The sequence below is a fragment of the Chrysochloris asiatica genome, unplaced genomic scaffold, assembly GCF_000296735.1.
Source record: "Chrysochloris asiatica unplaced genomic scaffold, ChrAsi1.0 scaffold00039, whole genome shotgun sequence".
NCBI classification, from domain to species: domain Eukaryota; kingdom Metazoa; phylum Chordata; class Mammalia; order Afrosoricida; family Chrysochloridae; genus Chrysochloris; species Chrysochloris asiatica.
This window is the reverse complement of record NW_006408557.1, coordinates 12,246,839-12,261,375: the sequence shown is the minus strand read 5'-3', so window position 1 is coordinate 12,261,375 and position 14,537 is coordinate 12,246,839. Positions and strand designations below refer to the sequence as shown.

Below are 14,537 nucleotides of genomic sequence, written 5' to 3'. Positions count from 1 at the left end.
TTCAAACTGCTGACCTTGGGATTTAGCAGTCCAAATGGTAACCACTACGCTACCAGAGCTCCTTAAACTTGAAATACATTTTAATATATGTTTTATTTGTTGTTAAATGCAATTCAGTCAATTCCAATTCATAGCAACCCTGTATAGGGTTTCTGAGGAGCAATTGGTTGATTTGAACTGCCGATTCAGACTTATCTTACAGTCTGGTTCTTACCCTACAGCTCCACACAGCGGCAACAACAAAGATGGTCAGTAACTTCAATATGTCTCAAATCAGGCAGGAACTACCTGTCTAGAGCATGCTATCTATCCCTTGTGTGAAAAAATGGCAGTATTTTTTAAGATGTATAGACAATCCCAGAAGAAACAAGACTCATTGCCCCTGGGGCGGAGAACTCCAGGATGGAGGGCAGTACTGGGAGGGACATCTAACTACACCACATTCATTCTCTTTGGCAGTATTTGCAGTAGCATCGTTTTTTGTTTTGTTTTGTTTTTTTAAGCCCCAAAAAAGAAATTCCTAAGAAATCCATTTCCTTTGAAATCCAATTTACTCAATATTATTCAATAATCTACCGAACATAAATTTCCATATACCATCTAAAAAGGCAATAATATCATGAAATTAATCTGATTCAAAGTTTCAATGAACTATTAACCAGATTAATTTATATCTTTATGTAAATAAATGTACTAAGTATCCTTCAGACTATACCTGTTTTCAGAACCATTTGCACACAGCCACACAGTTGTTTCTAGCATGCTGTTAAGTGCCCTCAAGTCAGTTCTGACTCACAGTAACCCTGTATAATGTTTATGAGGAGTGACTACTGCGTTTGAACTGCCAACCTTGTAGGTCAGTCCAGTGGGTACCCCACAGTGCTACACCAGGAATGAGATACAAATAATCGATAGGGGGAAATGTTGAAAATTGTGGTACTTCCCCCACCCCACAACTGTTTACTTCCAATTGAAGGAGTACTATTTGGTCTATCAAGTTCTTAGCAGTAAAGAGGTAACTTTACAGAGAGTCTCCAGTTGTGATACAAATGTTCTTTTATTTAAAGATGGGAGTCTTCCAGATATAAGCATACTTGTGACAGCACCAAGTATGATTTAAAAATAAAACAAGCAATATGTTCAGTATAAATGACTTAGTGTGAATTGCTGTCTTGAAGTTCTACGGATAAAAGGTTACATGAGATAAAATGTATAGCCAGAAAGGAGAGTAAATAATAATAATGTAAGGAAGTTGTAATTGTAAACACTTTTCAGTTTAGACAACTAATCAACATGATATGATACTGGGTTTCATTTCTGAAATATATTTGAGTTTGAAAATAATATGATTCAGAAATAATTTTTATATCCAGAGATATAAAAACACAACTATTTTTACCTACATGTTTTCTCTGAGGAATGTTTGAAAGACAAAACTTTCTCTTTTTTAAAATTTAAGGTAATAAATACATATAAACAATATAAATTGAATTGAGTCAAAATTTAAAACCCAAATTGCGTTTTTCAGAGGATCACAGAAACTTCTAAATATACATATAAATACTTTTGTTTTTACCATTAGTTAAAAAAAAAAAAACAGACAACCAAAGGTAGGCAATTCCAGAGTAGGTGAAGCTGAACCTGGCAAAAATGTTTCCAGTTCAGGAAAGTCCGGTAAAAGTAGCATTATCTGAAAACTGTAGCAATAGTCATTTTACTAAGCCAATAACTGATGTCTGTAAATGATTCACCTAGTCTTGTATTTTATTCTTTTAATACTTGCATGGTTGTCAAACTCTTCCCTTAGGTGACCATACTACCCCTCCCCCCAAGAAGGACAGCTTCTATGCTAAACTCTATGGAAATGGACAAAACAATAAAAGCACAAACCAGTACAACATTCCAATCACAGGGCTGAAATGAAACAGGAAAAGGAATAGGCAATACTGTTCTTGTCTTCAAGATATGTGCTGTCAAGTTAAACTTACTCATTGTTCACGCACCCCTTTCTTTATTAAGAAATAACAAAATCTTGCTTAAGAAAGCACTCTTCTTGTTTTGCATTTTCTTGACATTAATCTCCAAGGACATTTCCTACAAATTGTCATTTTATTTCCTATCACCTTTTTTTTTTTAACTGCAAGGTTATTTTCAAACTGTAATGGATAGGCTTTGTACACTTCTTTTGTCTTAATCTTTGTTTTGTTTAACATTTGGTAGAAAGTTCACAATGTCTAGGTTTTTCTTCGCTATGCAAGTAAATTTCAAATCAAAGTATGACCATTTTTTTCCTAATTGGTATATCTAGTTATGTACTTTACAAGAAAAACTACTGTTTTCACTTGATCTCTCTTAACTTATTTCATGTTCCTTGAACAGGTTAAATTTGTATGACAACAAAGAGAATCATTACAAAGAAGAAAAAAATGTTTCCGTTTTCTTCTTTTAGCCATGGTAGTGACAAGAGAACGAACCATATATGGACCATTTATTTTCTGGGGGGAAAAAAGGAAAAGAAACGAGGGAAGGAGAGAGAAGGGAACAAAGAAAAAGTAAATAACTTTACAGGTGCAAACTGAACAAGATACATACTAGCAGATATAAATGTATCTTCTTTCCCTGTCAAATTTCCATCTGCACAAAGTAAAAACAGAATACTTACAAGTTAGCATCTGTCTATTTGTGTCTCTCTATGTGTGTTTTCACTCTTCGTTGGATTTGGATACTTTGAGTTAATTTGGAAGTACCCGTTTGGTTGCCCACAATATGATGCTTAAGGGTCTAAAGATGCATAAATTAAGAAGCCCTACAAAGGCAGAGCACTGTCATTGTACCTCTTCTCTTTATGCGCTCTTTGGTGGGACCCAAGAGTCTTTTTTTTTTTTTTTTTTAACACTTTAGCTGATGGAGTGGGTGAAGGGCTGGTCGCTCAAGAGGGCAAGGTGCGCCCTACAAATAACCCCCAACTTAGAAGCACGTATTCCTCCCCAATTACACTGAACATTGCAGAGGAGTCACTTAAGGAAAACCCGGGACCGATGGGGAGAAGCACGGAGTCCTTCACTCGCAGCCTCGACGCCTGTCTTCGAGTTTCTATTTCTAGTATTCAAGGGCTGGGGTAACTGCCTAGGATAGAGGAATGAAGGATGGAGAAAGCAAAGGGGAATGATCTTTTCAAGAAACACCCAACTGACCCCTTTACCTTTTTTGCATCCATTAAGGGAATTGGGGTGGGGGGAAGAGAAAAAGATGTCAATGACCATTGTTTGCTCGTTTGGGATTTTGCTCCGCCCCCCGTGTCTGTCGTAAACCTGGCGCCTGACTAAAATAAACCCCAGATCCCGGAGCTCTGGGGCTCGCCGCCGACTCCTCGTCACAGGCGCAGCAGCTGTGGCCGAGGTGGCGGCGAGTAGCGGCCGCCGCGTTTGGACCGCGCCCGCCACGGGCCCCCCTACCTGGCGGTCCGCCGAGCCATGTCGTTGAGCCCAAAGCACACGACGCCCTTCTCCGTGTCTGACATCCTGAGCCCCATCGAGGAGACCTACAAGAAGTTCGGCGGCGCTATGGACGGCACGCCGCCGGGACTGGGGGCGCCCCTTGGGGCCGCGGCCGCTGCCGCCTATCGCGCGCCTCCGCCCGGCCCCTCCTCGCAAGCGGTTGCCGTGGCGGGCATGCAGCCGACACACGCCATGTCGGGTCACAATGCGGCGGCTGCGGCCGCGGCTGCGGCCGCGGCAGCCGCTACCTATCACATGCCGCCGGGCGTCTCGCAGTTCCCGCACGGAGCCATGGGCGGCTACTGCAACGGCGGCCTGGGCAACATGGGCGAGCTGCCCGCCTATACAGATGGCATGTTGAGCGGCGCGGCGGCCGCGGCCACCGGCTGGTACGGCGCCAACCCGGACCCACGCTATTCGTCAAGTGAGCCGGGCAGGAACGCGGAGCTAAGGGCAGGCGGGCGGGGGGCTTTTGCCACCACACCTCCGGGAGCGGGGGAGTGGGGCTTCTGGGACCCAGATCGGGGAGCGTTGGGAATATTGGAACACAGCCAGGGCGTGCTCAGGGTCCTGGGACCAGGTCCAGGGCACCTAAGGGATGTGGGGCCCTTGAGGGCGCGCAGAGTCCTGGGTGCTAGCCCCGAGTGAACCAAGGGTCCTAGGACCTGGTCTGGGGAGCGCTGGGCGGCGTCGTGACCGCCGTGGGTGTGAAGAGAGCCGGGCAGCGACGGGAAGTGGGCTTCTAGTGGGGCTGGCGCTCAACGGCCTTGTCTCTTGGGCCCCCTCTCCAGTCTCCAGGTTCATGGGGCCGTCGGCGGGCGTGAACGTGGCGGGCATGGGGTCGCTGACGGGCATCGCAGACGCCGCCAAGTCGCTGGCGCCGCTGCACGCGGCTGCGCCACGAAGGAAGCGCCGCGTGCTCTTCTCGCAAGCACAGGTCTACGAGCTGGAGCGACGCTTCAAGCAGCAGAAGTACCTATCGGCGCCCGAACGTGAGCACCTAGCCAGTATGATCCACTTGACGCCGACGCAGGTCAAGATCTGGTTCCAGAACCACCGCTACAAGATGAAGCGGCAGGCCAAGGACAAGGCTGCGCAGCAACTGCAGCAGGAAGGCGGCCTGGGTCCTCCGCCGCCGCCGTCGCCGCGTCGCGTGGCAGTGCCTGTTCTGGTCAAGGACGGCAAACCGTGTCAGAATGGAGCCGGCACACCGACGCCGGCCCAAGGCGGCCCGCAGCCGTCGGCCCCCACGCCGGCGCCGGAGCTGGAGGAGCTGTCACCCAGTCCTCCCGCGCTGCACGGCCCAGGGGGCAGCCTGGCAGCCCTGGACGCGGCCGCCGGAGACTATGGTGGCGGCGTGCTGGGCGCCAACCTGCTCTATGGCAGGACGTGGTGACCGTGTGAGACCCCGAGTCGGGGTCCTGCCAGCAACTTGAACGGTCTGCGAGAAACTGCGAGAACGGTTGGGGGAACAGTGCAGAGGTGACATTTGTGTAAATGGCGATGAAAAACCGAAGGGGTCATGGAGAGGCTCTAAACCTCATTGCTGGCGGCCAACGACAGTCCTAGGGACCAAATAATGTAACATCATCCCATAAGGCTTTGAGTTGGTGGTTCCTCTTTATAAAATTTTCTAAATTGTGTGAAAAGCTGGCATAGTCCACGTCCACCAGGTCCGTAACTAAAACTCTCAGAGTTTTAAAAGTTGGAAACTTTGTTGGTGTTTTTTAGCTCTAAAAATCAACCCAACTCCAATGACAGCTTTCTGATGTGGAACTTAACTTGGAAGATTAATTTTCAAAGCCCCTCCCTTAAGTGCAATTTCATTAATGTTTGATTGAGAGTGAATTGAATCATGCACATAGCAACATTCTTGCTGAGGAGTTATTGCCACTTACTTAATAGAGAAATGAAATTAAAAGAACCATAATATCGGTTATATAGCTTAACACTTTTTTTCAGTTAAATGCTGATTTCAAAATATTTTGATCATTTGGCAAATGTGTTTGTATATTATCTTAAAAAAGATTTGTTTTCTAAGATGCCGCTCATCATGAGGTTTGTAAATTACCTTTTATATGGAATCTGGTCTCTCAAAATGAACTGATAAAATAAATACACCCCAACCTTCTTTAGATACATTATTTACCATATCTGAGGTATTTTCTTGTCTGGATTTGAATATCTTGATTTGGTACTTCTTGTTAAGTGCCATAGAGTCTGATGATAGTTACCCTATGTACAACAGTACCAGATGCACTGCCTGGTCCGGTGCCATCCTGACACATTGCAGTGTTTGAAAATTGCTAAAACTGGTATTAATCTATATTTGAAAGCACACTAAGAAGAATAAGGTGTTTTATTGAACTGCAATCAGGATTTTAAAAACTCAAATATTCTCAATTTTCCTATCATATTTATAATTTATCAAGAGATTAAGACTTGATTTTGTTGATTTATTTACAATGTATCTACTCTTTAATATGCCAATTTATATTACCAGTGTTTTCATTGTTATTTAAATATAACTTAAACGAATCTTAAGTACCTTTTTCTTAAAAGTCAAGCGGTCATTTCTTTAAGTTGTATAGGTCTTTGGTTTTTTACATTAAGTGACATACTGTTTTAACACAGTTTAGTTTGTTGTTAAAGTGCTTTCCAGTTGGCTCCCACCCATAGCAATCCTGTATAGGATTTCTGAGGAATGGCTGGTGAGCTTGAACCGCAGATCTTACGGTTCAAACTGACTTTGCAGTCTAGCGCATTAATCCACAGCGCCACACCAGGCTCCCAGCTTACTCATGTCTAAATAATCAGTTGTTGTTGTTAAGTGTCCATTCCGACTCATAGTTGTTAAGTGTCCAGTCGGTTCCGACTCATAGTTTCCAAGGACTGGCTGGTGAGTTTGAACCATCAACCTTGTGGTTCAAACCAACAGTGAAGGTCAGTGCTTGTTATATGGTGCCACACCAGGACTCCAAATAATCAGTATTGGAGTACAAATAGTAACAGAAATCTGAAGAACATGAGCATTTAAAATTCATGAAAAAGAACTAGCAGGGATAAAGCGTGATTTATAAATTGTCAAAGCAAATAGTTTCCAGAGACTCCAAACCTCTTTTACTTTTGTGGTTTCAGTATTACAGTTTGGAGCTCAAATATCTTATTTCACTTCACTGTTCTAGTTTGTGAAAGTATAAATTGAATCTTAAGGAAGGTGTTTTAGAAGTTAAATTTTCACTTTCTCTATATGATTTTTTAAATAGTAAATGTTGCTTTTGAAAATAACTCCAGTCACTTTCTCAAGACGAAAAACAAAAAGATTAGGCAAGCAAGAGGACACCCTTTATCAAAGGACCATGAAAGTACTTTGGAAAATCAAGTATAATTTTTTAAAACATTTTATATAATAATAATAATTTGGGCAGAAAACTTAGTCTGAAAATGATGTGATACTTTTACAGAAAATTTTCTCAACTTGGGTTGTTGCATATAAATAGAATGAATGACTTTAGAAATTAAACTAAGCTACTGTAATTATTATTGACATACCAAGTCTCAAAATGTTTGTTTCTACTTGATTCCCTTTAGTTGGTACCAGAATTCTGACATTTTACTTCCAGAAACTGTTCTAAAAGTTCACATGGTTTGCAATTGTTTTGTTTGTTTCTGTTACAACTTATAAAAAAAATAACACCTTTTAAACCAAGGGTTTCAGGTAACATTCAAAGAAAATGAATCCCCATTGATGTTTTTTTTTTCCTTGATATTTTCAGAACAAAGAACCCCTTAGGCTGATGTAGTGAACTCTTTATTTTAAAATATACTAATAAAGGAGAAACAATTTCTTTATACAAAGTTTTTAGAAAGCATATTTAATGTAGGCACATTTTTTTTTTTTTTTTCTTTCAGCATTTTGTTAAACATTGAAAGATCCAAGCTAGGAATAATTGCTGCAGAGGATTTAACAGAGAAGTATGGAGTTTGTGTGTGCATAGTCTAAAATTAGGAGATTTGATTCCTGAAATGCTAAAATAAAAATGTTGCTCCCATAGAATTCCAGGTTTTGATTAATACAAAACGAAAGTGTTTCCTTTCCTTTCCTTTCCTTTTTTTTTTTTTTTTTCCTTTTGCAATTAGTCCTTTGCAAATCTTTTATAAAATACAAATGGCCAGACTAGGTGAAACTCATTAACTGAAGAGGAGGATAAGTGTCTTCACAACCAAGAGGGAGGACTGGCTGCAGAATTTGAGTAGAACAAAGCCCTCTCAAAGTTTAGCAGAGACCACAGCCAAACTTGGTCTCAAAAATGCTAGTTCTGCAGATGAGACATTTTTTTCTAAATGTTTTGAGGTTTTACAAACAATCTTACTTATCCTTTGCAATTGGAGAGCGGAAATCAAAACCCAGAATTAAAGTTGCAGAGGAGACCGGAGGGATTGCAGGTACTTTTCTGTAATCTGTGCTGATATGTAAATTCAAGTACTGTGTATCTGTGTGTGTATAATTTTGAAGGACACAGGAAGGGTATTTTGTATATGGAAGGGTGGGGGGTGGAACCTAGTAATCTTCTATTTGAGACTTTGCTTACAATTAAAACTTAAGCGTTGATTCTTATCAACACAGATGTGCTCCAAAAAACTCTATCCTACTAGCCACTGTTTATTTTCAGTTTAAGGCAAATCAGAGATTCAATTCATTTGGCTAAATGCGAATACTTTCCATATTCTTACAAAACTGCCCTGTGATCTTCACAGTACACTGCCACATCTTTCTCTTGCCCAGAAGCTGGTGAGTTCAAACTACCAATCTTTCAGTTAGCAGCAGAGCTCCCTGTTAACTGCATTGAATATTGATAATTTAGATAGAAAAGTTTCATAAGCCATAATTATATATAGAAAAAGACCAACGGATCAGATTTTTAGATATGTTTGTGCATAAGAGAAAATAATGCATTATGTGGTGGCAATATGAATTCCCTTGCAATTCAAAGCATGGATGATATTCCCCAGTTGTGTGGGGATGAAAAATGCTGTTAATTATTTGAGCCCCGTTTTTGAAGGATTGCGGCTTTCCATCCCAAATCCCAGGGGGTCAGAGAACTAGGATACATTTTATGAAAATATATGAATTGCCCTTTACTGGCAATGAGAATTTGGGAGCATCTAGGGAAGATTAAAAGATGCCTAGATGGAACTACAGGAATTTATGCTATCCGGTAAGTATTGGAATAACTTTGTGGTTTCAAGTAAATTCTATTGTTTTTTAAGTTTAGAGGTAATGGAAACTTATGGGGGAGGTTGGTTTTTTTTTTTTTTTTTGGTTTTGCTCTTGTCTACTTGTAATTGAATGAAATGAAATGTCTTTTGTTGCAGTTTACTGTGATTCAGTCACAAGTAACTTCTCATTTCAATGATTATGTGGGTGATTTCTAAAAAAAAAAAAAAAAAATTTAACCACTAGAATTGTCTAAATTTAAGTTGTGCAAACTGTTTTTGCTGTAGTGAAATAGCTCTATTCCATTTTACACACAAAAAGTAAACGCATGTTCTCTGATTGGCTCTCATTTCTCAAGTAAGGTATCAGGAACCAAGCCACACAGGCGTTCAGTTTAACCCAGTGTGGAGGAATAGTTCACGGAGAATGTTTTATTTGTTGACCTTTTTCTGGGTTAGAAATGGTAGAGCAGTCGATCACCCGGGAGAGAGCATGGCAGAATCTCAGCTCCAATATTATATTTTGGGGATAGGTAGGAGGAAACATAGATAAGAGGGCCGCCACTCTGCCTCCTGGGAATGATCAAAATTTGTTCTACATTTAAAATTTTAAAATATAGCTAAATTCGGTACCTGCTTACCTCAGAATTTAAAATAGCCTCGGAGGAACGTTTCCAATTTTCTTATACGTTCGATGTTTCCATTTGTACAGGGAATTGAGACGAAGAAACTGGGTAAATTGAGAACTGCAGCCCTACAAACCAGAAAACCTAGGAAAGGCGGAGTTCCAGTTTGGGCCTGCAGTTCGTGGGGCTCCGCGTCCGGCGGCAGGGAGTGCTCGGCGCCTGCACGCGCAGCGCTTGCACCGGAGAGGTACTGTGGTTGGGGACTTCGCGCCTTGACTCTGAAAAGAAGTTTGTCTGCCCACCGCTCCGCTGCCCGCAGTCGGGCAGCGAAGTTACCTTGCCTGCCGGGTCCAGGCGCACTCGACTATCGAAAGCGGAACCCACCCATCCACCTAGGACAAGCTCTTGGTTCCTGCCGTTCCGCGCGGTCGCACGGGAATTTATGGGTCATTACTGCTAATTTGCCTTTATAACACTAAATGGCAAGCTAATACCAGTTTGGAGTCCCGTTGTACTTTAACTACATTATACCATTTGATCTTTAAAGGGCAGACAACTGCTCATTACGGGCCATTAGGGCCATACCACAATAAAGTCAAACTGCTTTCAGGTGCTAAGGTTTTTTAAAATCTTAAAATGAGTCAAAAAAAAAAAAAAAGTGCCATTTGTAAAGATAATAGGATGGAGTACAATTAATTAAAACTGGCTCTTTGGCTTTATTTTTGCACCAGAATATGTACGTTTTATAGCATTATTTTACTTAAAAGCTGTAAAAAATTTACTTGTTGAAATATCGTTACTTCTCTGGAAGATCCAAATAAGGGGCCAAGTTAAAAGGAGGTGGGAAAACAGGGTGAAAGAAGGTAGCAACAGTGAAAGAATGGAACAGAGCCCTGAAGTTCAGCTATTGGACCAGTCTAAAATGGATTAAACAGTGGGGGTGGGAAGGTGGTTGGGGACTGGTGGAGTAGTGGATTATCTTTGGACTCCTAACCCTAACGTCAGCAGTACAAATAAATCCACGAGCAGAGTTTGAAGATGAGGCTTTCTACTCCTGTGATGATTTCGCCTCAAAAATTGTATACAGGGTTGTTTTGAGTCAGAACCAACTTGAGGGCACCCAGTAACAACAAAGATAGTCAAATAACTATAAACAAAACTAAACATAATCATAACTGAAGGTCTGAGATGAAAAAATGGTAGAAGCATGGTATTGGGGCATCTAGAAAGCTATATACAGTAAGACATTTATGGGCTGTTTTGGAATTTGTTAATACTTTATTTGGGTGACTGTACATCTGCAATACTTGTAAGATAAACTATAAAGAAATTTAACAACAGAAGACATTATCACTTTAATGTAGAATGAAGGTGATGTAAGGGCCAAGTTAATTCCTAGTGGAGAGACTGTGTAAACAATAAAGGTCCCAGCTCTGCTCACCATCACTTGCAAATGAACGCGGTACCTTCAAAATACCTTTGAATTCAAGGTTAAGATGGGAATTTTTCCAGGTACACTAAGCTTAACAATTCGGCCTTAGTTAAATAATAAAGCGAAAATGTCTACAGCCAGAGTGTTTATCTTACAATCTTAGAAAGAAAAATAATGGAAACAAAGCAGTAAGGAGCTTTATTTGTATGCCTAAATTTTCTGTGACAATCAAGTAAAAATGGATGATAGTGCTGTGTCTGAACGCCAATCGCAGACTTATTAGCAAGGAAAAATAAAGGGTGCAAATTGAAATCTATTATGAAATAATACAATAAAACATAAGGAGCTTATTAGCTAGACTATTTAGCTATAAATTACATTTTTCAAATTTTTCTTAAAGACTTACAGTAAGTCTTTAAACTAGAGTACGGGTATGCATAAAATTTATAGAAACATAACTTAATTCTCAGAATTGTAATACTCAGTTATAGTGAAAATTAGCCCAATCAATAGCTCACACACTAAAACAAAAAAAGTAAGTTTTTGTTTGGTTGCTTTGTTGACCATATCCTCCTACTGAGTCTACTACTGATTTGTGTCTGACATCTAATCATAGAAATGAATTGCTCCCCACACAAGTTGATTTTAAAAATATACTTAGCCAAGATTTTCAAGTTGAAATGATATTAAAAAAATAAAAACACAAGAGACCAGAGTTTTAAAAGTTTTTTTGTTTTTTTTTTAACTAAAGCCCAGAATTTTCAAAGACAAGTACATTAATGAAATGTTTCCAAAGAAATACTGAACAAGTATTCTTAAGCATATATATTCTAGTTGGCTGAGGGTTCCAGCTCAAGAGTTCTTACCTAATTGTTATGCATTAAAAATCAACATGGATCTTAAATGATCTAGAATACACTGTGTTTGGAAATACACAGCTGGTTGGATTTTTGACCATAGTGAAAAACCAGTAGTACTATTTCATCAAAGGTGTTTTACAAGCAATAACAAATTCAGATTCACTGTATTATGCAATGCACATCTTTGGAAAGCAACATAAGACAGTGAGATCAGATCAGTAGAAATATACACAGTTAAAAGAAATAAACAAAATACTGTAGTTTTATTAAAAACTACTACTCAAAAATGTAATCTCCTTTCCACAAATAGCATAAAACTGTAGAACGATGAAAGGATTTGGGAAAGCTTTACAAAAGCCTAATTCCAATTGTATCTTCCTGAGGGTGGTGGCAAAGGGTATTTCCTTCCTTCTCTGGGATATCCCTGAAAATAAACAAAATAAGAGAGTTTATTTTCTAGATTAATAGCCCTGCAAAGAAATTAATCTTTCATTTTTATAGATAAAAACATCATTAAAAAAAAAACAAAAACTGAATATGTCTTAACGGTAGGTGTTTTTGATCCAGAGCTTAACACAGTCTTTTGCAAAGGTGTGGACCTCAGCATATATGCCATCACTGAAAACTGACCAAACAATACAAGCTTAAGTGACCATCTTAGTACTTCCCTAAAATGAAATATAATTAAATGTCTTGTTAAATAATATGTATAGAACAGTGGTTCTTAATCTTCCTCATCATCCCTAGCAATATCAAGTCATATTGTGAGAAAGGTGTTCATATCATATTCAAGCATATTATCCTAGGAGACCTGGTGGTACAATGGGTTGTCAACCTCGAGGCTGACTATTCTCCTAGACACTCCTAGGGAGAAAAATGAAACTATCTGCTTCTATAAAGATTTACAGTCTCGGAAACCCTATGCTGTCCTACAGGACTACTAGAGTTGGAATCGACTCAATCAATGCCAGTGAGCAAGCTACATGAGTAACTATATAACACAGGTAAGAACTTGCAAACCAGATCACCTAATGAGCAATTAACTAAAGATTTTTTATTTAGCATTAAAACAGTAGAGCATTAAACATATTAAGTTATTATGTAATCATAATTACTGGTGACATTTATAATAGATCCTAATATGCTTAAAAGCAAGCACAAGATAAATGTGACATCCTTTTCATGATAACTCCCTTTCTAGGACACTAGGATTCCTAAATGAACTGCCCCCCCCACCCCATTTTGCTACTTAAAAGCACTGTTGCTGTTGTTACGTGCCATTGAGACAGTTCCGATCATAGCAACCCCGTATAGGGTTTCCAAGGAGTGGCTGGTAAGCTTGAAGCACCGACCTTCTGGTTTAAACAACTTTGCAGTCCAGCACATTAGCCCACAGTGCTACACCAGGACTCCTCAAAAGTACTAAAGCAGTTTAAATTATGAGTATGTGTAGCCCCTACCCTCAAGGTTTACAATGTCGACTAAAGCTTTGTTTAGTTGCATTAAATACAGTGAGATATGGCGTTCTTGTGTTGCACAGTAGGCAATACTGGACCGCAAAGTAGATTTGAACAGCATGGTGGGCAGTTCAAACTCACCAGTCACTCCTTGGAAACCCTATACAGGGTTGCTATGAGTCGGAACTGACTCGACAAAACTGAACAATTCTATTTTAATAACAAACTTATACAATAGTGCTTCAAAAATTATGATTTCATGCAAACAATCACAGTGGTAAGAGTGTGAAAGAAAAGTATTTCCAAAAAGTTCTAAATGATGAAGCTACCAATTGGTTGACATCGTCTAAGACTTTTACTTCCTGTTAACAACAGAGAATTCCTTTAATATAAAGATTCCATTCTCTGAAAGTGGAAGTAAAGCATGAACTGGGGGTCAGCAATTTATTAGCTGCCACATGGTTAGTGTTAGGGTTTCAGTGTCTAACTTAGAAAATGAGGTGACTGGACTAAACATTCTCCAAGGTTTCTTCTTGCTAGATCTAAATATGTCCTTATTTCAAAAACATTATTTATATTGCCTAATCTTGACTATAGTAGCATAGTTTCAATCTACTGATAAAATTTTAAAGGTCTAGGATTGACATTATTCAGACTAAAATTCCATGAATTTATTTTAATATGTTAGTGTGGAACTGTAGGATAAGCACTGAACTGCTAACTGAAAGGTTGGCACTTCAAACCCACCAGTCACTCTATGGTAATCCTATATAGGGCCACTATGAGTCAGAACTGATTCGACAACATTTAACAATAATATAACAAAATCCTTCTAAAAGGTATAACTATTTGTGATTAAGGTGAGATAGACAAGAGGCTCATAAGAACAAAACAAAAAAGAGTTCCCTTAACTACCAGGAAGACTAGATGCAGAAGTCTTATATAAAAGGTCCAAGAACCAATTAGACTATTAACATGCAAAGCACCACCAGAAGTGCTGTACACAGCACCAGGTGAGTACTGTAAGATCACGTCACATTGCTGCAGATATCTATGACCACCCACATGCTTTTTAACAGCAGCATTCTAATCCTGGCAAGGGTTTAGTTAAAGAACATATAAATATTGGCCAGGATGTCAAATTCTGGGGGCAATTAAGTGAAATAGAGCCAGTTTTAAATGCTGCTAGAACTGGAGGCTATGGATAGAAGGTAAAGAACCGACAAAGCTTACAGTTTTAAATGCTGCTAGAACTGGAGGCTATGGATAGAAGGTAAAGAACCGACAAAGCTTACACCTATAAACATTTCTCTAGGAAACTGGACTAGTTTGGTATTACAGTTATTTAAGTTTAGTGCGAAAATGTATAGAAAATTATTAGAGAATTCTTCTTTCCATGAAGAAAGATATTAGCTGAAATCAAGTCAAGAGACTTCCAAGAGGAATAA

The 14,537-nt window shown here is 39.7% G+C and overlaps 2 protein-coding genes across 3 annotated transcripts in view; one reads left to right on the top strand and one right to left on the bottom strand.

The window, feature by feature from the left end:
- The first annotated feature begins 3,470 nt into the window (after nucleotides 1-3,470).
- Nucleotides 3,471-4,893, top strand: NKX2-4 (NK2 homeobox 4). Its single transcript, XM_006860652.1, has 2 exons — nucleotides 3,471-3,921; nucleotides 4,289-4,893. The coding sequence occupies exons 1-2, from the start codon at nucleotides 3,474-3,476 to the stop codon at nucleotides 4,891-4,893; spliced, it is 1,053 nt and encodes a 350-aa protein (XP_006860714.1). The 5' UTR covers nucleotides 3,471-3,473.
- Nucleotides 4,894-11,485: 6,592 nt separating this feature from the next.
- The window catches only part of XRN2 (5'-3' exoribonuclease 2), a 124,002-nt gene continuing 120,950 nt past the window's right edge, over nucleotides 11,486-14,537 (bottom strand). For both annotated transcript variants that reach the window (XM_006860650.1, XM_006860651.1), the window contains one exon: nucleotides 11,486-12,056. In XM_006860650.1, the coding sequence (XP_006860712.1) occupies nucleotides 11,991-12,056 (66 nt within the window). In that variant the 3' untranslated portion in view covers nucleotides 11,486-11,990. The remainder of the gene's footprint in view (nucleotides 12,057-14,537) is intronic.